The 21,987-nt window shown below is 46.6% G+C and overlaps 2 protein-coding genes across 2 annotated transcripts in view; one reads left to right on the forward strand and one right to left on the reverse strand.

Moving 5' to 3' along the window:
• Positions 1-18,357, reverse strand: part of LOC119409520 (teashirt homolog 1) — a 43,327-nt gene extending 24,970 nt beyond the window's left edge. The window contains exon 1 of the mRNA XM_037676415.1: positions 18,054-18,357. Coding sequence (XP_037532343.1) covers positions 18,054-18,093 — 40 coding nt within the window. The 5' untranslated portion in view covers positions 18,094-18,357. The remainder of the gene's footprint in view (positions 1-18,053) is intronic.
• Positions 18,358-19,619: 1,262 nt separating this feature from the next.
• LOC119410379 (prostaglandin reductase 3) lies at positions 19,620-21,778 on the forward strand. Its single transcript, XM_037677290.1, has 2 exons — positions 19,620-19,870; positions 20,714-21,778. The coding sequence occupies exons 1-2, from the start codon at positions 19,620-19,622 to the stop codon at positions 21,639-21,641; spliced, it is 1,179 nt and encodes a 392-aa protein (XP_037533218.1). The 3' UTR covers positions 21,642-21,778.
• Positions 21,779-21,987: the final 209 nt, after the last annotated feature.

Consider the following 21,987-nt stretch of genomic DNA (forward strand, 5'->3'; position numbering starts at 1 on the left):
TAATAATAATAATAATAATAATAATAATAATAATAATAATAATAATAATAATAATAATAATAATAAGTGCTATGTGTTGTCATCACATACAATGATGAAAGTAGTTCTCTGCATTTAACCCATCACACCTGAGATACTGTACATTCAGGTGGAGCAGTGGGCAGCTATGTAAGCACCCAGGGAGCAATTGGGAGTAGGTGGTGCAGAGGTTAGAGAAGATGGGCCTGTGATCGGAAAGTGGCAGGTTCAACTCCCGGTACCATCAACATCAAAATGTGGGTAGAAAAGGTGAAACACCCACACCTGCTTCCACCCTCATTGGCCCCACTCTGGGCCCCTGAGCAAGGCCCTTAACCCCCACCATCTGCTCCCTAAACAGGTCTCTCTTGAAAATGAGTTCTAGCAGCTCAATGAGGCTACCTGGATAAATAAAGGGTAAATGAAAATTTAAAAAAAAAAAGGTCTCTTGCTCAGAGACACCACAACATGTGGGAATGACTGGGGATTGAACCTGGGACTTTATGGTCCCAACTCGACTCCCCTACTTTGGCCGATGCCAACATGCAGGAGTTCCCAGGCAGGGCGAACTTACAAAACTAAAACCAGGAACACGAGAGTGAACTCTTTTTATGTTTTACTTAGAAATGTCACCCAAATACACATTCACCTCCAATACCCATGCGACCCCCCCCCCCCCCCCCCAATGAGCACAGAGTCCCACCTCCTTTGCTTTTAGTCCTGCTCATCTGAATAATACCTGCCGTGATGAATGGCACTATAACTCTGATATCCACAATCCATCTCTGCTTTAAAGACACATCCATCTTCTACAACGATGAATTGTATGGTGGTGGTGGTGGTGGTGGTGGGGGGGGGGGCTGCCAGACTTGGATGGAAGGTGGGGCAAAGGGAGGACACAGAAGAGGTGTGGTGTGTCATGGTGCAGGCACCGAGTGATGAGGGTATAGTTTTTTGGGCTTCTACCACCTTGTCAACAGATATGACCGAACATGAAAGGGACAGTCTGTTTGGACTGTGGGGGTCTGGTCCACAGTCTATACCTCCATTTATCTGGTGTTTTGTAGCTCCTGCTTCAGAGTAGGGGCTTTCTGAGTCCCACAAGGACTCGTAAGGAGCATACAGTCAGAAGGTAAACAAACATCGACCCGCTAAGAAAAGTGTAATGTGAAGCTGGACTCCTCTAACTATGACCCCTGACCCTTGGGTCATCTTCCAGACTCACCAGAACCTGTTTCTTTAAAGTTACCTCAATAATGTCTGGTGGTTTTCACACATTCACTGTCCTTGGACACAGAGTCAGCTACAGTCTGACTAATGTTTACCTTACTTTTCTTATGCTTTTAAGAAAGAAAACTAATCATTAATGAAGTTTGTTTTATTTGATTTTAACAAGTGTTAGCAAGAGAAAGTGTCACCCTTCTTCCTCCATCTCACTTCATAAACGCTACAAAACAAATACACACTCAGCGCCAAAACCTATAACGTCTTGCTGAAGTAAAAGCTACCCAACGGTCGCCGCCGTCTGAGATGACAAGCTCTTCCTTGAACAGCACAAAGACTGATCTGTTCCATAACTCCATTTTCTGAAACGGTCCTTCAAACTAAAAGTTAAACTCGAGAACTAAAACGCACTGCGCCGAACGTGAAGTCCTTCGTTATTGTAGTTGAATAAGTAACGAGGTAAATATCTTTCCAGTTGCTCCATGGAGAGAAGAACAATCCTTAGAACCATCCGAGTCTTTACAACTAGGCGGTTCCGAAACACCTGAATCCAGTTTCTCACTGGGCTGCGGAGACTAGTTGGTGACTCAAACTGTGAGAAAATAGGTGAACGTTTGTGACCTGTGGTGTTTTTTTTTATTTTCTTCTGTTCAATCTTAGTTTTTACTGAATGAGAAAAGTACAAGAAATAAATGAACAAAATAAGGTTAGCCACGGAGATTTTACATATATGTATATAAAAAAATTAAATGATAACAGTGAGAGGAACAAGATTTAAGTAAAAATCGGGAATAAGAACAAATAATGCTTAGTTTTGCTTTCTGATTGGTGAAAAGTTGAATTGAGTGCATTTATAGTTTAAACTCAACCATATAAATAAATAAATTAGCTTTGTCCTTTAAAAATGTGACTGAAATTTTGCCTAATGTAAAACAAACTACTTTGAAATATTTTTACTTTGCTGGCAGCCAAACAGCGCGCGTTTCCAGAGTGGGTGAATGTTAGAGGACACATTTGAGTCAAAGTAACACAAACGTTGTCAATATACTTTGGAATGAGGACAAAATGAGGCAGAACAGATTCAGTGGAAACATTTAGTCTATGCAGGGTAAATCCTGAGGATGAGTTGTAAATACACTTATTTTACCTCATGAGTGTAGAGAAAATGATTTGGTAAAAAAGACACAATTCACAAACTGGTTCTGGTATGAGATGACCTGCTCCTGCTTCTGAACCGTACAATGTATTCATGGTTGTGCACATTGTTTTGTTGTGCGATTACTGCCATGAAGAGAGCTCCTGTTCAGGAAAGTCCAGCTTTAAAATTACAGAAACTAAAGTGAGATGGGTTCATCTGTGACTAAACGAGCAGCACACCAATGTACCCCATCGCTGAGAGATTTGACTAATGAATGTCTGAAGTTGTAGAAAAGAACTGGAATTGAACAGGGGATGCAAGTGAACCTTAATGTTTTTCATTCAAAATATTTAAGTGGATATGAGTTACACTGACTGCATGTCTGCCTGTAACACACATCCTGTTGTTTAATACCACATAATATCGTCTTTACTGCAAAAAGACTAGGAAGTTAACATAAACTACTAATCTTATCTGAGGTTGTGAGCAGGTTGCCGGATCAAATCCTGCTCAGAATCCTGGCTTTTCTGGGTGGAGTTTGCATGTTCGCTCCGTGCATGCGTGGGTTTTCTCCAGGTACTCCGGTTTCCTCCCACAGACCAAAAACATGCATGTTAGGCTGATTGGTAACTCTAAATTGTCCCTAGGTGTGAGTGAGAGAGTGAATGGTTGGTTGTCTCGTTTGTCTCTGTGTCCCTGTGATGGACTGGAGACCTGTCCAGGGTGTACCCCGCCTCTCACACAGGAGCTATGTTTACATGCGCAAAATTCTTTGATTGGATTGAAATGTATTCAGATTAAATAATCCAAATGTATCGTTGCATGGGCGTAATCTGTTCACGACGAGTGTTTACATCCAGCGGGCTTTAATTCCGAATAGAAGTACTGACGTGTGCAGAGTGGTAAACTCTCCTTAAAAAAACACAGAAGAAGTTTTACTTCCGTGATGAACATAAACAAACCTGAGCGCCCAAAATGGACCCGCGACAGGTTTTAATGACGGTGGAGACGTTGCTGCACTCCATGACTGAGCTGCAGATTAATACAGATCATTTTGAGCTCTTTCAAAGTTTCTAGTAGAAATGTTGTGTCGCTCACCGACCAGTTTTACTTCCCCGTCATATTAGCATCTAGCCAGGAGGAAATACGTGAGGTAGACATACGTAAATAGTAAATGGACTGTACTTATATAGCGCCTTTCTATCTTATTTCAAGATACTCAAAGCGCTTTCCACTACAATCTGTGCCTCATTTACCCACTCATACAGCACTCTACTAGATCTCTACAAAGCTAAATGAACAAATCATTCTAAAGAGACTAATCAGAGCTTTATCACATTCATACACTGATGGGACACACATCGGAGGCGATGAGGGGTTCAGTCTTGCCCAGGGACACTTCGGCATGTGACTGCTGGTGGATTTGAACCCCCAACTCTCGCATTGGAGGACGGCTGCTCTAACCACTCAGCTACAGCCACCCAAAGGTCACATATGCACAGTTAGGTCAGTTGGCCACAATCGTAATAAAATGATCAGATTAAGTGTTTACATGCACATCGTTCGGATTATGAATCGGCATAAACCACCAGTCTCATTCTGATTACAAATTCTTTCGGATCGAGCTGAATCAGCTCAGAATAATCCGAATGGGGCATTAACATGATGGAATTTTATTCCGAATGGCCGTTTAATCCGATTACCTATGTCCATGTAAACATAGCTAGTGATGGCTGGATATGGGCACCAGTGACCCCATGACCAAAAAAGAAAGAAGCAGGTAAAGATAACGGTTGGATGGATGGATGTGTAGCTAAATGGAAGTCAGCCCTTCACTTATTTTTGAAGTTATCGACTCACAACATGGACAGACTTTTTTCCAATTCCCCTCTTCGCTCCGCGACAAGGGACAAAAAAGAATCTCGTCAAACGTCTCATTTTGAAAACTTAAGCCTCCAGTATACTCGGGCGTACGTGAGTCCGCGGAAGTCTGTGCGTACCAGATTAGAGTCAAAGCAGACTGCAGGGCACGTCCATGCAAAGCTCAATTTTTACGACCATGTACGTTTACTCTGTGTCGCACAACAAAATGCCCGGCGACAATTTTTTTTTGTATGTGACACCTATGTATTAAATTTCCCTTCTTCATCCCTGATCTGGTTTAATGGCCTTTTCTTTTCTTTTTTTCAAGAGGCAAGCGATCTCTTCCTCCTCACCCGTTGACGCCATGACTGAAAATGTGAGAAATTAAGTAATTTGTCACGAGCGAACTAAAATCAGGTCCAGCGTGGCTGCGGGAGGGTCTGGACATTTCTGATCTGATGTGTGGGCTGCAGGGCATGCGCTCCCTGTTTTTTGTTTTAGAATTTTTTATTAACAACATATAAACACACAACACCGCTGCAGCTGGGGCAGCCAGCTCTTTATTTTATTTTTTTGTGACCTGTCAATCAGTCCAGTAGGCATGTCAGCAAATGACCAATCGGCGACCTCAATTTGTCTCGAAGGTAAACGCCCCTTGTCTGCAGAGCTGCTCTGCAGCTACTCGAGGTGGACACTCGAGAATGAAGTCTCAACCATCTGCGGACAGTGCACGTTAAGTCCGTGCAGAAAAAGGTCCGCGCGAGTATACTGGAGCCGTTACTCCTGAATGCCATTTGCAAATCTCCAACAGTTACAGATCGGTGAGATACTGGCTTAAAGAAGGCGGAGACGTTGGGCCTTTTGGATGTATACAATCCAAACACAACGTTTGGATTGTAACTGTCCAAAACCTCTCTCATTTTTTGAACACTGACTTACTCAACGTGGAACGGATCATCAGTAGATGTGAGATACTGCTCAGAATAGCTGGTTGACCATAACTATTGATCACAGTCATCTTCAACCAGTCATTAAGCACTACTCCTCGATGTAAAACAAAAAAAAACTAACACAGAAAGTTCAGCCGTACGAGAACAAACTCATGCCTGGATTCACAAATATCACAGTGTGTCAGGACGAGAGAGGGAGGGGAGGTATTTAGTGAGCTGGGGGTGGCGCGGGGTTAAAGAGTGAACTATCATGACCTGCTGGAAGGGTCACTCCTCGGTGACACCGCCGCTAAATATTCTCCTTAATGATCTACCACGTCTTTTAACCCCCGCAGGCAAAGCAAAGGAACGTTTCACAGTCAGGAGGGCTCCCCCACGTCGTCTTCAGCTGCCCCCCCCCCCCCACTTCGCTAGCCTTGGCTGGCCACCTCGGTCTGCATTGGGTGAATAATTAAAAAAGGAGGATTCCACCCAGAGTTCTTCAGCTGTTCCCGTCTGCTGCGGCTGAATGTTACAGAAACGTTTCAGAAGTCATGTATGAAAAATTAAGGAAAAAGAAAAACAAAGTCACGCATCCAAACAGTGTGTCCTTGAAACCTCTACAGTTTTAGACTGCATTGATTTATTTTATTCTTAACCTTTTGAAATGTCCCTGCAGTCGATACTGGCAGGCGCTAAAAACGTGCTCATGTTCGTCACTGTGTTACTGTAAAAAGTTGGGGAGTTCCCGTTTTCTTTTCAGGTCTTCAAAACTTATTTAGACAGAATTTACTTCAGCTGTGATCCCTCACAAAACAAAAACAAACAAGGTACAAGCACCGCCGTCCACTGAGCAATCCATGGGTTGATTCAGGACCTTAATATCTCCTTTTGTTGACCCATGTCTCAGTTCTACATTGCATTCAAAACATCAGTTTGATCATCAAAACACAGCTACAGCATTCAGCTAAGAGCTGAAGCATAATTCAACATATTTTTGTTTTATTACATGGTGAGGTAAAAACATAACACACATCACGGCTGGGGTTCAATCCAAAGGGAAAACGTAGACGAAACCAGACGTCTTAATCTGGTTGTAGACGTCGACCAATTGTTCATTTACATCTACGTATAGTTTAGATGTTGCTTCAAGATCTTTTCTACTGAAACGTGCAAGCTTGATGCATAACCTGCATCTATTTATGACTAAATCAGTGACAGCGGAGGAAGGGTACACAAACTAGATGAGGGGTGTCCAATCTTGGTCCCGACTCAGTGATTGACCCATTGATTCAAATCCGGCGTGTTGGAGCAGAGGAACATCTAAAACATGCAGGATAGTTGCCCTCGAGTATCAGGACTGGACACCCCAGGACAAACCCAACCGGTCAAAGCAGATGGCCGCTTGTCCTGAGCCTGGTTCTGCTGGAGGTTTCTTACTTTTAAAAGAGAGTTTTTTCTTTCCACTGTTGCCACTGTGCTTGCTCAGGATGGGAGACTGCATCGAAGCCAAGATTCATCTTGTCTGCTGGATTCCTTAGATAGAGAGCTTTACTAATTGGCCTTTATGTTTGTGAATGTTTCTGTAAAGTGCCCTGAGACAACTTTGTTGTGATTTGGCGCTATATAAATAAAATGAATTGAATTGGCTAGATAGTTCATTCACCGACAGAAGAAATGGCCAGAATGGAGTGAAGTGAGATTGATGAAAGAGATGAGATTAAAGGTGGGTCGATGATGGATGACAGGAAGTTGGGAACTGGGAGTCCATCAGGTGAGACATCAACACAAAAAGCAACAGACAGACAGACATGCTTGGACTGGACTGACGGGGTTTGTTCAGTGCAAGATGCTCCCAACTGTTCAGCACCGCAATCCCCAACGTACCCAGAAAACCAAAAGCTCTAGACCACAGACACCAAGAGTCAGGTTTAAGGACTACAAAGACCAGGAATGAAAAATAAGACCGGTAAGGGTTGTATGTAAATATTGTTTTTCTCTAAAAAGGCTTCAGTGAAAACGTATAGGATAAAGGCCAAGCTGAACCGTCTCTGAGATCATTACTGGGTCATGTCGAACTGTTTTTATATATTTCCTTCAAAGCGGAGATTTAAAGTGCAGCCGAGGCCTGAACTCAGTGGGGCGACTGTACACACAGCTGCTGCGAAGACAGCAAACATTACAGCGCCCTGCTTCGGCACCAGGCAAAGTGAGTGGGTGGAGTGGTGGTGGAGGTGGAGGGGGGGGCACAGAGGGGAGAGAAAACGAGGAGGAGAGTGAACGGTGGGGGCGGGCTGAAGAGATGAGGGAGGAAGGGAAGGAAAGGAGGGAGGGTTGAGTGTTGGAATGAACTCTCTCAGGCTTTGTGGTGCACGTTTCCCAAGGCCCCCGCCTGGCCCCCGCCCGGCCCCTTTGATAAATGACACATGTCATTCTGTCAGCTTGTGACACTGCAGCTGGGAGGCCCGGTGATGTATGGCTCTGCTGAAAAAGGAAATCAACTTTTTTCTCCTTCTCCCTCTCTCTCCCCCTCCTTCCCTCGACCCAGGCTGAGAGCACGGCCTTTTTATACAAGGACTTAGGTTTCCTCTGGTCCAGCGAGCCCCCCCACCTCCACACTGTGCAACAGACAAACCACGCGCATACGACAGGCTGTGGTCGTTTTATTCTTCCAAGGTGGCGCAGCCGCCACGGTCGCCTTCAAAGCTGTAACCTGAGGAAACGAGAGGCTCCGTCGGACGGTGATTTGGGATTTATGGCAAAATGCCGAGGAAGTAAACAAAGTGTGCGCTTTTTAATAGGCCGGAGGAGTGGGTGGAGAGTGTGTGTGGAGAAATTCCGGTTGGGCAGGATGGCTGGTGTCTCCCACTGGGTCATCTGTCATCCATGTGTCTGACTGCAGCAGGAACACACACAAAAACACACACACACTCCCACAGGAACGGGGAAGAAGTGAGGAAAGTATGCCACACACGGGTAAACGAGTGGATAAATATTCACACGCTGCAAAGCCTGCACCGTCTTCAAGAAGTAGAGAAAGACACAATGAGATTTTATTTCACGGGGCCAATGAATCCAGCCAATGAGCTGCTCCCGTGAGGCCTGCCCTAACACCCTCACCCCCGCGCCCCCACACCCTCCCTGGCAGATTAGTCTATCATGGCATCCTACTGAGCTCTTCGCTCCTTGCGCCGCCCACGCTACGGATGAGCCAACATAAAGAAAATATTTTCCTTTTTTAATTATTTTCTTCTTCTTTACTCTCAATAATCACGTCCTGGTTCGGCCGACCTGTTATCAGCGCCGATTCTTAAAAACCTCAACAGATGAGCTTAACTCAACCTCGGCAGAAAAAATAAAAATAAAAAATTTGCCCTGGAATCAACAAGACGTTCCTTTTTAGTTGTTGCTGAATGCGTCCAGGTGAGGAGAGCCCCCACGACACGGTGACGGTCCAGTTAAATCAGAGACTGCAGCCTGCGCACTAACGAGGAAGAGTTCATACGTGTTGCCATGGGGACCAGGGCTGCTTTTACTGAACGCTACGTACAAAAGGGCAGGGACACCCGAAAGACGGGGGGAGGATCAGTGACGAGAGCCTGGAGTTGATGAGCCAAACTGCACTCTTTAAATGTTTTTGATCATGAATCAGTTATTTGTAAACTGTTGCTGTTAAAGGCGTTCGTTACTGGCCCATGAGCTTTGCAGCACTGGGCCATTCTGGTTTTACTGGAGAACTTCTTGAAGGCGTGTAAATCCAAAAGGCCAGCTGAGCTGAAGAGAGTCGGCTGCACAGTCCGGACTGCAGCCACCTGGGGGGTCATGGCCTGCCTTCGACCCCAATGGATGAGCGCTCTGACTGGAGGGGGTGAGTGCACGAGGAGTGAGGGAGGGGGGGGGGGACTCTGCTGAACATTTATAAATGCCAGAGGGTCCTCACAATGCTGTCTGCGGCAGCAGTGTAACAACTTTGTGTATGAGTGCACGGAGGTAGAAAGGACGGGGGGAGGCTGAACCACCTCTGGTAGTGACCCCCCCTCGTTAACAGGCTGCCACTGTAAGCCACAGGATGTTGGCGTACACATCACATGTAAACAACAGAGTGAAAGCAGCAAAGTAACTGTGGCCGTTTTGTTTCTCCTTTGGCTTTTCTCCTCATAACAGCGGGGGGGGGTGAAGGAAGCTGCCCGACAGACGGGCCAGTGTAGAGGGCAGGCTCTCAGGTAAGGTGGTGGTGGTGGGGGGGGGGGTCGGGCGTTTGAAAAGCACCGCCCTGGACCCCCAGGGTAGCCGGTGAACCCCCCCCCTCCGGGGGGGCAAACGGGGGGGGCGGCCCCCCCCCCCCCCCCCCGCTTCCTGTTCCACCAATCGGAGCCGAGCATTTGCCTCAATTAATCACTGGGATTGTTACACCGCGGTAATACGGAAAACAATCTCCATGATCACACGCACAAACAAAATTTCAAATTGCTATCATCCATCTCACCTGCCCCCGTTAAGAGCATGAGAGCAGTGGGGGGGGGACTCCATCCAGGCCCACGCCGGTGAGACGGTGGTGAAAAATTAACGGCAGGCAGCCAAACGAGTGCAGGTGGGATCAATGTGCGGCAGCCATGGCGGGAGCAGCTATGTAAAACACTCGCCTTAAGTCAGCCGCGTCCGGTTAATATTTAATCCCTCCATCCATCTCCACGAGCAGCGTTTCCCTTTTCGTTTTAGCTGCCGTTTACTTTGATTACACACAACCGTTTGGGTTGGCTGGGTGGAGCGGGGTGGGGGTGGGTGAAGCTGGACTGATAAGAGAGAGCACGGTGAGGCGATTTGCATGAAGATGGAAAAAAATATTCTCTGGTTTGATAATCGCTCAGAGCGCTCTGAAGCCAGAGACGGGAAAAGGGTGGAATAAAAAAAAAAGGGAAAGGAGGAAAGTGAGGGGGGTGTCAATACCAGAGCTCTGGAAAACAAACCCAATCCCACTCTGAGGGGGGTTGCCTTATTTAAAACAAGATATGCAAATAAAGCAGAAGAAGAAGAAAACTTGGATTTTATCTTTCTGGGTTCTTTGGGTTTTTTTCTGTGGCAAATGATTTCCAGGGAAACAAAAAATCCAAAAAGTGTAACTCCCAAGCGAACATGCAAATTCGTGCGCGTGTTCCCGGGGAGCTTTCTGCGCTCGCTCTCATGTGGCTTTTTTACGATGCCATTTTTTTTCCTCCCTGCCACCTCCTTGAACCGAACGCAGCTCCTCGTGTTTACTCTGCAGACGATGAGTACAGTGTCATCAGCGTAGCACGTGACCGTACAACAATCAGTACATTTGACGATGGAGACATGGAGACAAAGCTCAACTTCTCCTCTTTATTTCACAACACGACTACTTCAGCTCGAGATGGTGTAGAGGTATGGCAGCCGACTGGGGACCAGAACACCGCGGATCGACTCTCAGCCATTCCCACATGACGTGGTGCCTTTGAGCAAGACGCCTAATCCCTAATTGCTCCCCGGGCACCTACGTAGCTGCCCACTGCTCCACCTGGGTGTATCTCTGGTGTGATGGGTTACATGCAGAGAACTATGGTAATTTTGCCATTGTATGGGAACATACAATGATGACAACCTTAGGCTTCCCTTCCTTCACCTTTCTAAGGTGACATGTTGACATAAACCTTCAATAAAGATCAGCAGATACACGACTTGAGTCGAGTCCAATCGTGTTTGTCAGTCAGAAAGTTTGCTGGTAGAGGAGCTCTGGAGATGTGCAGCAGCAACCGTTACCTTCAATCGCCTCGGTTTACAACGTGGAATAAAGACTGTTCAAACTGGACCTGTCTGTTTTTCTGTAGAATTAGAACATGCTTCTGGATGTCTCGAATTTCCCCCTGGGATTAACCAATTATCTATGAGGGGACACTGACCTGTAGAACGGACCTGAAGAGCCTGAGGTTAAAGATTTAAAGTCACAGTTTTTACTTTCTGGACCCGACACAGACTGGATGCTCTTTAACCTCGGGTGTCCAGATGATCCAACGCGATCAGGACTATTGATCGTGAGCGTTTGCTTCTGTCTACAGCCTTATGGCAAAAACTGACAAGGGTACAGTGTTGTTTCTTTCACACGCCGACAGCTGGACACGGGGAGGGGTGGGGGGCAGACTGTAAGGGGTGGAGGGGACATGTGCACGAGTCCGGAGGGGAACTTGGCTGGCCAGGCAGTAATTCTTAATTGACACCTGTCAGGGTAATGGTGGCAGTCACAGCTGTTGTGGGAGAATTTCTCCATCGTCCTGTTCATCTGTCAGCTTTAATACCCATCCTAACACACACACACACACACACACACTTGATCCATCAGCACACAGAAGAACCCAACAAACACCTCCTCTAACGTTGCTATTGAACCAAATCCTTCAAAACTCCACTCAGACCTGAAATCAGACAGCTGATGGCTGAACGTGGTTAAAAACACCCAGAACACCGAGCGCTTGGAGATAAATCTTAAAAATCAAAGTGAAAAAACAAAATAAAAATAAAAAACCTCAGAAACTCCCTCAGATTTAATCTCTGCCCCGCTTTGACGAAGAACACACACACACGCAAAAAAAACAAACAAAAAAAACCCAGACCAGATGTTATTTCAAATATACGTTTCTCATCCACTTTTTTACGCTCTTTTCTTTTCGAGTGTTTAACCATTAGAGAGGAGCTGAGAAAGACAGGAGGAGACGAGGAGGAGGAGCTGGGGGGGTCCCTGGATAGGACTCCTCTGTAGAGGGCCCATCTCGTTTGTCTTGTTTGTTTGCTGGCATCAAAGGGCTGCCTCTCACTCCCTCTGCTAACTGATGTAATGAGTGGGTAAGCTACATGGGGCTGAGGGTTTTTTTTGCCTACGCCAAGGAATTCAACAACTTATTAGACAAAATATTCTGTAATTGCTCATCTTTTATTGATGCTGGTAACGTGTTAAATTTGACTCTGGCAGACTTTCCCCACAGCCTCCACGGCGTTGATCAAGAGAACAAATTTACCCTCAGCAAACGTAAAACTTCACTTAAGAAAATTTGAGATATCAATTTTTGTGCCTTAAACGTCCTGAACGCTTCCTCTCTCGTTTTCTTCGTTTCTCACACAGAATGTGTGTGTCTTGGGGGGGTGAGGCTGGGGGAGATAAATAAAAACACATCAAGTTTTCCCATTAATGAGCTCTTAGGCCTTACATCCCCGCTGCGGACCCTTAACAAAATGTAATTACTCAGCACAACACCGCTATTACATAGTAATTAAGCACCCTTCACAGAGAGCTGATAACGGCGACGCCAAGCGATTCATCAACGCTTCTTTTGCAGTCCATTCTGAACCCCTCCCCCCAAAAAAAGTAAAGCAAGAGTTTGTTCTGCTGCTGCAACTGAGAAATGAGAAGAAAAATTCTTTATTTGAGGGGGAAATTGTTTTTCTATGGCAGTCAGGAGTGAGAGTGCTCGTCAGCGCAGTCCCAGAGGGCTGCTGCTCTCTGTCTGTTCCACACTTGATTTTCTCAGACTTGGGTTTTTATTTTAGATCCCATGACTTGCTGCTGTGTGTGTGTGTGTTTTTATGCGCTGCAAGGCAGGCAACAAAGCACATCTGGCTGCTTTAATGATATGATTTCCCATCATGCTAAGCCACCTCCATTATGACCTCCCACAGAGACACGCTGGCTGCACTTAAGCATTACGTGTAGGTGTGTGTGTGACGGTGTTTATAGTTCACGGTGCGCGCGCGTGTGTGTTTTAAGTGCAGCGAGGGCAACAGACTGAGAGTGACGGCAGCAGCGTGCCCCCCGGGGGGCGGCTTTTATCGAGAATACCTCCAGAAGAATCAGAAGACGATCGTATCAGGGCGTTAAAGGCTGTGCCATGTTCACCAAAACTCATCGCGGTAACGCGTCGCACAAAATCACAACCGAGTGTGTGGAACACCAGCACCTGGTTTAGAAGCTAAAACACACAGAGTGAGTTCATCACAACCAAGTTGTGCAGACGACTAGAATGACGATGATCGTTTTCTCCATGACACAAAACCTGCTCTGAATACGGTTCTTTAATACGGAGGTGGAGCTGCACGTAGGAGTGGTGGTGCACACACACAATACACACCTGCAGCCATCAGGTGGAGCGGGCGTGACATCTGATGGTCAGAGGTGAGCTGAAGGAGCTAAAGTGGCTTTAGCTGAGGTCGATGGGTGTTACACCTGCAGGTGTAGCTGCTAGCTGGGTCTGACTGACACACACGTTTGTATTTCTATCCTTGTCAGGACCGTTATCGCCTTCATTCTTTGTTCATGAATCGTTTTTAAAGGTCCGTTATTCTCCCGTACGTTTGACTCCTTCTGATATTTTTGTTCTGTTTCAACAATTCATAATCAAAACGTTCGGCTCATTCAGGACGCCCCTGCTGTGACTTTTAGTATTTGTGTCATTTCTACTTTTTGAAATGTTTAGCTTTTTCGGCCATGTTTTCTTCACTGTAAATGAATGGAGCTCCACGTCCTTCAAACACTTTGAGCTCACATCAGCTGTTGTTCTGCTTCAGCTTGTTTCAGCTTCCTTTGGCTCTTTTCAGCTTCTTTCAATTTGATTTTTTTGTGGTTCTTTCAGCTTTTAAAGCTGATTTCTGCTAATATCGTCTTCTTTTGGTTATTTCAGCTTTTATATGCTTTCTCAGCTACATTAAAGCTTTTTCCTGTTTTTAACTAATTTTGACCTAAATTCCTCTTCTTTTTTATAATGTACTATTTCCAGCTACTTTCTGTTGATATTCTGCTAATTTTAGCTGTATTGTGCTCTGTTACACTTCTTTCTACTAATTTCAAGATTTTTATTTTTTTGGCATTTTTCTGCAAATTCAGTTTTTTTTTCTCTTTCGAGACATATTTTTCCACTAATTTCAACGTTTCAGTCAATTTTAGCTTCTTTTTTAGTTAATTTCACATTTGTTGTCCTCCTTTCAACTTCTTTATACTTTTCAGTTATTTGTGTATTTCAGGTAAGCTTTAGCTTGTTCAGCAAAATCAGCAACAAGCATCAACTCACAGGAAATGACATTTTTATAGTTTCAGTTTATTTCTGCCGCCTGACCCTGCAACTTTTATTTATTTATTTTTAAACAAGACATTTCTGCCCCTTCGCTCTCTGAACTGAACAAGTCCGGAGCCGCAAAACCTGCTACAGCTGTGCTACCATCAACTGGTGGCCCATGGGCCATTTTCAGTTCGTTGAACGTTTACCAGGCTAAAAAACATACAAGATTTAAGCAGTTATTGATATTTTTACATTTAGAACAAATGAAGAGACTGTATTAACATGAAGATTTAAAAAATAAAGTTTACACCTATTTTGATAAGAATTAAAACAGAAGAATTAAGTACCCCACTTTGGAGTAGTAAAGCATCAATTTAAAGTGTGCTTTGAAAACAGGCCATTCTGTTGGATGTCACTGTGACTTATTGATAATTGAAATGAAAAACAAATTATTTTATTCGCCTTGACGTAGTTTTATTTTCCTAAATCGCTTCTCGTTATCAAACCCACTCTCCACATTTCTTCTGAACAACTTGTTCTAAAATATTCCAAAGATGTTCTAGCAGAAAGATCCCAGTGTGAGGCTGGAAGCTGAAAGAACTCAACGGAACCACGTTCTGCTCCTTGTGGCACATCTTTGCAGAAAAACTACTAAAGCTTCAAGTTTAAAACCATTCAAATTAATTTCATGCTGCTTTAAAGAGCCGCAGGTTGCAGACCCCCACCCTAACCCAAACATAGCGTTCTGCAGTATTAGAACCGGCCTTGGGTCCCCAAAAGGTTCCTGGTCCTAGGTGGGTGTTTATAGACGAGCTCTTAAAAAGCGAACAGGTACACACACCTGGACAACGAGGAGCGGATCCATCCACGCTCAGACACCCACACTCCTCACAGGAAGTTGTGCAGATAGGACGGGCGTGAGGGTGGGGGTTGTTTTCCTGCTCCTCTTGAGGAGGAGGAGGAGGAGGAGGAGGAGGAGGAGGAGGAGGAGGAGGAGGACTAACGTGGTGTGATTACCGTTACCCTCGCATGAGTTTGTCATTCCAGGAAAACTGACACCGGTCACACACACTCCTCGTCTCACGCACGTCATGCTTTTTAAACTAACTTTTCAACCGGAGCCTTTCAAATTAAAAGCTGCTTTAAGTTTCAGGTCTACCCCCCCCCCCCCCCCCCCCCCGAAAGAAAAAAAAAAACCACACACAAAGGAGATGGTTGTAATTCTTAGGTAGAAGCGTCATAATTAAAAACAGCAACAATAAATGCTGAAACGAAGGACACACATTTATGTTGTTCCTCAGGAAGTGTGTGTGTGTGTGTGTGTGTGGGGGGGGGGGGGGTCACGTAAATCTGTGCATGCTGATTATTTGGAGGGGGAGAGTATCGCATAACAGCATCATGGGCCGAGAGCACAAAGGTCGCCGTGTAATCTGATCCGCCCCGAACATGCAAAATCATTAATCCCGGGGTGCTGCGATGCTCCTCCGGCTCGGAATAAACCGGAGGCCTTCGCCGGGGTGGGGGGGCGGACAACAATCCAGAGCCAGGCTACTGTGTGGTGGTGGGGGGCAACTCCAACACGCACACACACATAAAAAGTACAAATGTCAACATTTTTGTTGCTAAAACGGTTTCTGGGACGACTTGAGAGTCCAGTACGAACCGGAGCAGGTCTGAGCCGTGTGGTGCCGTCAACACGAACATTAGGAATAATTTTAATAAACCTCCGGAAACGGATGAAAGGAGCCGGACAGGTAAATCACAGCCCTCCACTGGAAGAAGGGGGAAAAAAAAACAGGGAAATTCTGACAAGATGGCAGAGGAAAGGCGGGACAGCGGGGGTCACAGAGGTCATTAAGCGGCGTTGTCTCCTGACGTGATTAGTCAGGTAGAAAAGTCCATTTGTCACCTGCGCGGGGCCAATTGAGTGGGTGCAGCACTGGGGGGCCGCGGGGACTGTATAATATCAGGTTGATTACATTGAGGCAGCTGCGGACTCGACACCTTACTGAATTTGTCAGCATTAATCGTTGGGGCCTGTCACAAATCCATCAGCTGCACAGATAATTAGGGCTGCGTCTAATGAAGCCGATGGGAAGCAACCTTAACCCCCCCCCCCCCCCCCCACACACACACACACACACACACACAGTCTTATAATTAACCGACGTGTTTCAAAGAGCAGCAGCGACGATCTGAGGAGACGACTGCCTCGAACGAGAAGCAGCAGCGCTCCTTCCTCTCCTCCGCTCGTCATTTTCATCCTCGTCGCCTCAAAAACCCGGAGCGTTCACCGGAGAACCACCGGATGAAACTGGTGGGTGAGGGTGTGTAAAGTTGAAATACGATTCAAATTTAAATATATGTAGGATTTTTTTTAATTTATATAAATATATATACACAAAGAAAAAAAATATCTAAATTATCCAGAAAGATGGAATTATTTTGTTTGGAAAAACGGATTTTTAAAAACAATTCCTTCTGGATTTTCTGCTGGGATTTAAAAAAAGAAAAGAAAAAAGTTTTACATAAAAAGCAGGAATAAACTCAATCAGATGTTTACGCTGCGACTCTTTAAATGACTAAACTTGGGAGACGTTTTTCTGGAGGTAAGACGTGGATTTTGGTTTAAAATTGAACGTAACGCAGCGACTTGGAGGTGAGAAATAAAAACGACTCGTCCCGACTCGTCTGCCAGATGATTTCCACTACAAGTCGTTGGAGCAGCAGGAACCACGGGTCAGGACCAGATCCCCGAGGAGCAGCAGGCTGGTCTAGATGTTTTTGGGGTGAGATCGCTGAGCGGGCTTCGTTCGCAGGTTGACTAACCGCTACGACCCCGGGTGTTTGTGGCCCTCAGAGGACAGTGGAATGGATCAATGCTGTTTTTCAGCCATGTTGTGTGTCATGCAGAACCCTGAAGGGAACCTCTCACCGTGCTCCACCGTTTCGCCCAAAACGTCAACGAAACAGAAAAAATAAAAATCTGAATCCTCAGCAACCGGTTGAACGTTCCCCACCCTCCTCCTCCTCCTCAGCACCACCGCCGGCTCCAAAGGATATAAAAACCTGCTGAGTTCAAAGCCTCGTCGGCCGGGCCTCCCGTTCGACCCGCGCTGCACCTCATATTTCTAAATCTCTTTAAAATTCTGCAACTGTCTTTTGTTCGCCGCGGCCGTTAATGCCCAACTTCAAAGGCCGGGCCTCATTAGCACAGAGGTAGAAACTGTCACTCATTTACATTAGTTTAAAGGCTGCAGGGAGACAAGTGGAGGGGGGGGGGGGGGGTCAGATCCAAACCACTAGAAGTCAACCTTGTGGGTCCTCTGCCAACACCTGGCAGAACACCTGTGCTCTATAATTTACTGTAAATAAAGAGTTTGATGTATTTACAGAAGAGCGTTTCCCTCATGAACTTCTTGTTGTGGTCACTTCCTGCTCTGCTTCACGTCACCGAGGAACTTCCTTTACGTTTACGAGATGAACGGATCAGAGAGCGACAGGCGATCAATCACACGTCCAATCAAAGCTGACAATCCTCTAATAAAACAGGACAACCCCCCCCCCCCAGTCAATTATTCATCATTACTCACAAACGCTCCGTTTCATCGCCCACAACAACATTCAGTTCATCTCACTCCCGTTACAACTTTCCTGACAAGATGAGGAGAAAGAGGCTGAAAGTGTCAGATCTGTGTCAAACACAAGGATGCTTACAGGAGGTGATGGCAGCATGCGGGATGTAGAGGGGGGGGGGGGGGGGTCATTTTGAACAGATAGAAGTTGAGGATGAGGAGTAAAGGAGGTGGAGGAGGAGCAGGATACCTGCTGATCGCCGCGGCTCTTGCTGCTTTCTCCTCGGCATAGTGACCGTCGCCTTCCTCGGAGCTTCTCATGCAGAAATGACAAACAAATCAAGTCTCTCAGTTTGGAACAAAATCATCCCGGAGGAGAAGAGGAGGTGGAGGAGGAGGTGGTGGAGTCTTCAAAGTATGAGAGCTGGGGGGGCGATCAGGAAGGGGTTCGGCCAGCAGCTCCACACACCGTCACAAACCATCTTCCTTCATGGCAGATTAAACATAAAGGAATAAAATAAGATAAAGAGCTGCTGAAGTTTCTGCTCACCCCCCCGGATTAAAAAATAAAATAAAATAAAAAATCCCTTCAGCGCTGCTTGGAGCTGTGTGGGGGGGCACAGACACTTCAATGCGCCTTTTTACGCACAAACAAAACTCTGAAAAAATAATTTCAGGCGAATAAGTCCAGCTGGGGGGGAGGGAGGGAGGGGGGGGTACAAGATCCTCGGGTCGGCGTCTTGTCTCTTCGCGGACACCTACAGGAGACACGGGGACAGAGACACGGATTAGATGGTTCGAGTCCCGACACTTCCCTCTCCAGATCAAAAAAAAATAAAAAGCTTACGTTTGAGGAATCGTGAGGATTTCACCGCATCTCCGCCGGGCTGGTTGTTGATGCGGTGAGGAAGAGAGAGGAACAAATATCCAGTGCCACCCCCCCGGAAAAATAATAAACAACAACAAACGGACATAAGATCGAGGCGAAATGAGAATCTGAGTGTTTAAATGAGGGGAGGCTGTTCGGAGGGAGGTCCAGGAGCGATCCTCGGTGTGGGAGCTCTTTGAGACGGGCTCCACTGACAGACAGACGCATCGAGTGGCTTTTCCTGCTCCATTTTACTCCTCCCCTCCACCAGCGTCACCCCTGACAGAGGAGCTACCTGTCAATCTTTTTAATTGTCTTGTTTTCACCCTCCCTCATTCTCTCTCTCTCTCTCTCTCTCTCTCTCCCCTCTCTCTCTTTGCTTTTAAAACCGCCGACAAATAAATAAATAAAAATAAACAAACTTTTATACTCGCAGCTTTAGATGTGAGCTGTAGTTTCGTCCAGAGTGCGTGGAAAACGGATGAATAAATAAAAACGCACCTTTCAGGAAGCGCCGCTGGGAGCTTTTTGCGCCGGTGTACATTTTTTTATACAACACCGGTGTTCTGAATGAAGAGAGTAACCGCGTTATTTTTGAGCGCTGGGTTAAATCTGAGCTGTTCTCGTGTGTGTGTGTGTGTGCGCGCGCGTGTGTTTCACCTAACCAGGAAGTGTGGTTGTGTCCGGGCGGGAAGAAGGGGAGGTGCTCCGCTGACTTTTCCTGCGGAGACGAAGCGGCGGCGGGGCGGGCAGGTTGTACTCCCCCTCAAACAATATTTAACAAACATCCACTCTGAGCCCGCTTTAGCTTCGAACAGAGAGTTTAGCTACAAACCGGAGTGTTTTTTTCACCGGAGCTAGCCGCTGCCCCGGCCTGCTCCGCACGTGCGCAGTGAGAGCCCTGTGATCAAGCTAACGGTCGAAGCTCGCGAGTTGAACTTTGCCGTCATGTCCAGCCTGGCGGCGCCGCCCCGCCTCCTCCTCCTCGCGGGCCGGGGTCTTCCGGGAGTCCGGCCGCGGCGCTCCATCATCGACATGTCCTACTCGGCTCACTTCATGGATTTTAAAGGCGCCTCCATCGCGAGCACCATGAAGAAGCTGGTCGTCACCGAGCTCAGCCCCCGGTTCCGAGAGGCCGTCTCCGTCCGCACCGTGTCGGTTCCGACGCCGGGAGACGCCGAGCTGCTCGTCAGGAATCGGTAAGTTTGCGTGACCCGGAAAAAAAAAAAAAAAAGTAATCTAAAGAGGAAAAAAGTCTTACCTCGGTGTTCACTCCTCTTCATCCCGAGATGGTAAAAACTCGGCGAGGATTAAAGGCTGCTGTTAGTCCAAGTTCCGCCTCCTGTCTGTCCATCACCCCCCCCCCCCCCCCCCCTACGTCACCAGCCGGGACAGGAGGATCAAACATGAAGGCTGTCAACACGTGGGCTACAGACAGACTGTCCATTATCTGTCCCCAGGGCAAATTTCAATAAAATACAGTCATTGGGAGGTTTTATTTATATATTTTTATTATTATTTATGTCCGTGTAATGTTTTAGTATTTTTATGTTTATTACATTAGATTTTTGTCACCTCTTAACAAATGTTCAACAGTTGTTTTCTTATTAAAGTTTAGGTTTTAGCAGGTTAGCGTCTCAGTTCTTCTTTCTGGTCAGCTGTGGATGAGTGGTTAGAGCAGTCGTCCTCCAATGCAAGAGTTGGGGGTTCAACTCCACCACCAGTCACATGCTGAAGTGTCCCTCATTGCTTCCGTTGTGTGTCCCATCCATGTATGAATGTGATCTAAAAGCACGGATTATTCTTTGTATAGATCTAGTAGAGTGCTGTATGAATGGGTAAATGAGGGCACAGATTGTAGTGTAAAGAGCTTTGAGTGTCTTTATCAGATAGAACAGTGTTGTATAAATACAGTCTGTTTACCGTTCTTCAACAACGCCGCAGTGATGGCATTGGTCGGTGTTTGAATCTGGCACCTCTGGAGAAAAGAGTCTGAAGTCCCGACCTTATGTTTCTAACCTGTATTTCTTTGTCTGTTTCAGTTTTGTGGGGATCAACGCCTCTGACATTAATTACTCCGCAGGCCGGTACGACCCCTCCGTGAAGCCTCCCTTTGACGCTGGTTTTGAGGGAATCGGCGAGGTCGTCGGCCTCGGACTCAGCGCCAGCTCACGCTACGCTGTTGGAGACGTCGTGGCCTACTTTGGCAGCGGTGCGTTCGCAGAGTACACGGTGGTTCCAGCCAAAGAAAGCGTTCCTGTTCCCTCGGTGAAGCCGGAGTTCCTCACCCTGCTGGTGAGCGGTGCCACGGCCTGCATTGCCTTGAAGCGTCTGGGTGACCTGGCCAAAGGCGAGACCGTCCTGGTCACGGCCGCGGCGGGAGGAACGGGGCAGTTCGCCGTGCAGTTCGCCAAACGAGCTGGCTGCCACGTGATCGGGACTTGTTCCTCTGACGAGAAGGTCGGCTTCCTTAAATCCATCGGGTGCGACAGACCGATCAACTACACCACGGAAGATCTCGGTGCAACGCTGAGGAAGGAGTACCCAGCAGGCCTAGACGTGGTGTACGAGTCAGTCGGAGGCAGCATCTTGGAACTGGCAGTGAACAGTCTGGCTAATAAAGGCCGGCTGATCGTGATCGGCTTTATTTCAGGCTATCAGAGCGCGTCGGGGATCCCACCCTTCAGAGGAGGAACTCTGCCCGTCAAACTGCTCCAGAAGTCGGCCAGCATCCGGGGTTTCTTCCTGCCCCACTTCCTCAGCGACTACAGGGAGGCTCTGAGCAGCATGATGCAGATGTTCGCCAAAGGGGAGCTGGTGTGTGAGGTGGACTGTGGGGAGACGTCAGAGGAGGGGAGGTTTGTGGGCCTGGACTCTGTTTTCAGAGCTGTGGACTACATGTATGCTGGGAAGAACCGGGGGAAGGTAGTCGTAGAAGTGACTCCTCCTGCAAGTCATAGCAAGCTGTGATTGAACTGAACTACCAGGGCGGCTTTATTGTCTTAAAGTCTCAACAACAAGCAATAAGACGGATTATTTAATGAATAGACAAACTGAAAATTGTTTTATAAAATGATTGTTTTTGTGAGATTTTTTTAAGAACTTCTTATCTGAAAAATTGCGTTCTTTGCACAAGCTTGTTTCACCTTTAAAATATTTTCATCTTTTCCTTAATCTATCATCCAATCCGACCTGTGAAATTATTTTCGAGCTGCTGCCATAATGTGCTTGCTTGTAGCGCTCTGAAGTACTTTATCCCCCATAAATATTTTATGATGAGCCTCATTGTTTTTCTAACGGGGGCTGAACGTCGGTG

This window comes from Nematolebias whitei, chromosome 5 (assembly GCF_014905685.2).
Source record: "Nematolebias whitei isolate Nwh7 chromosome 5, NemWhi1, whole genome shotgun sequence".
NCBI lineage: Eukaryota > Metazoa > Chordata > Actinopteri > Cyprinodontiformes > Rivulidae > Nematolebias > Nematolebias whitei.

Excerpts from the sequence above, each read along its gene's own strand:
- LOC119410379 (XM_037677290.1), top strand. The coding sequence starts at position 19,620 with ATGTCCAGCCTGGCGGCGCCGCCCCGCCTCCTCCTCCTCGCGGGCCGG. Across the intron at positions 19,871-20,713 it reads GAGCTGCTCGTCAGGAATCG|TTTTGTGGGGATCAACGCCT; the intron begins GTAAGTTTGCGT and ends TGTCTGTTTCAG.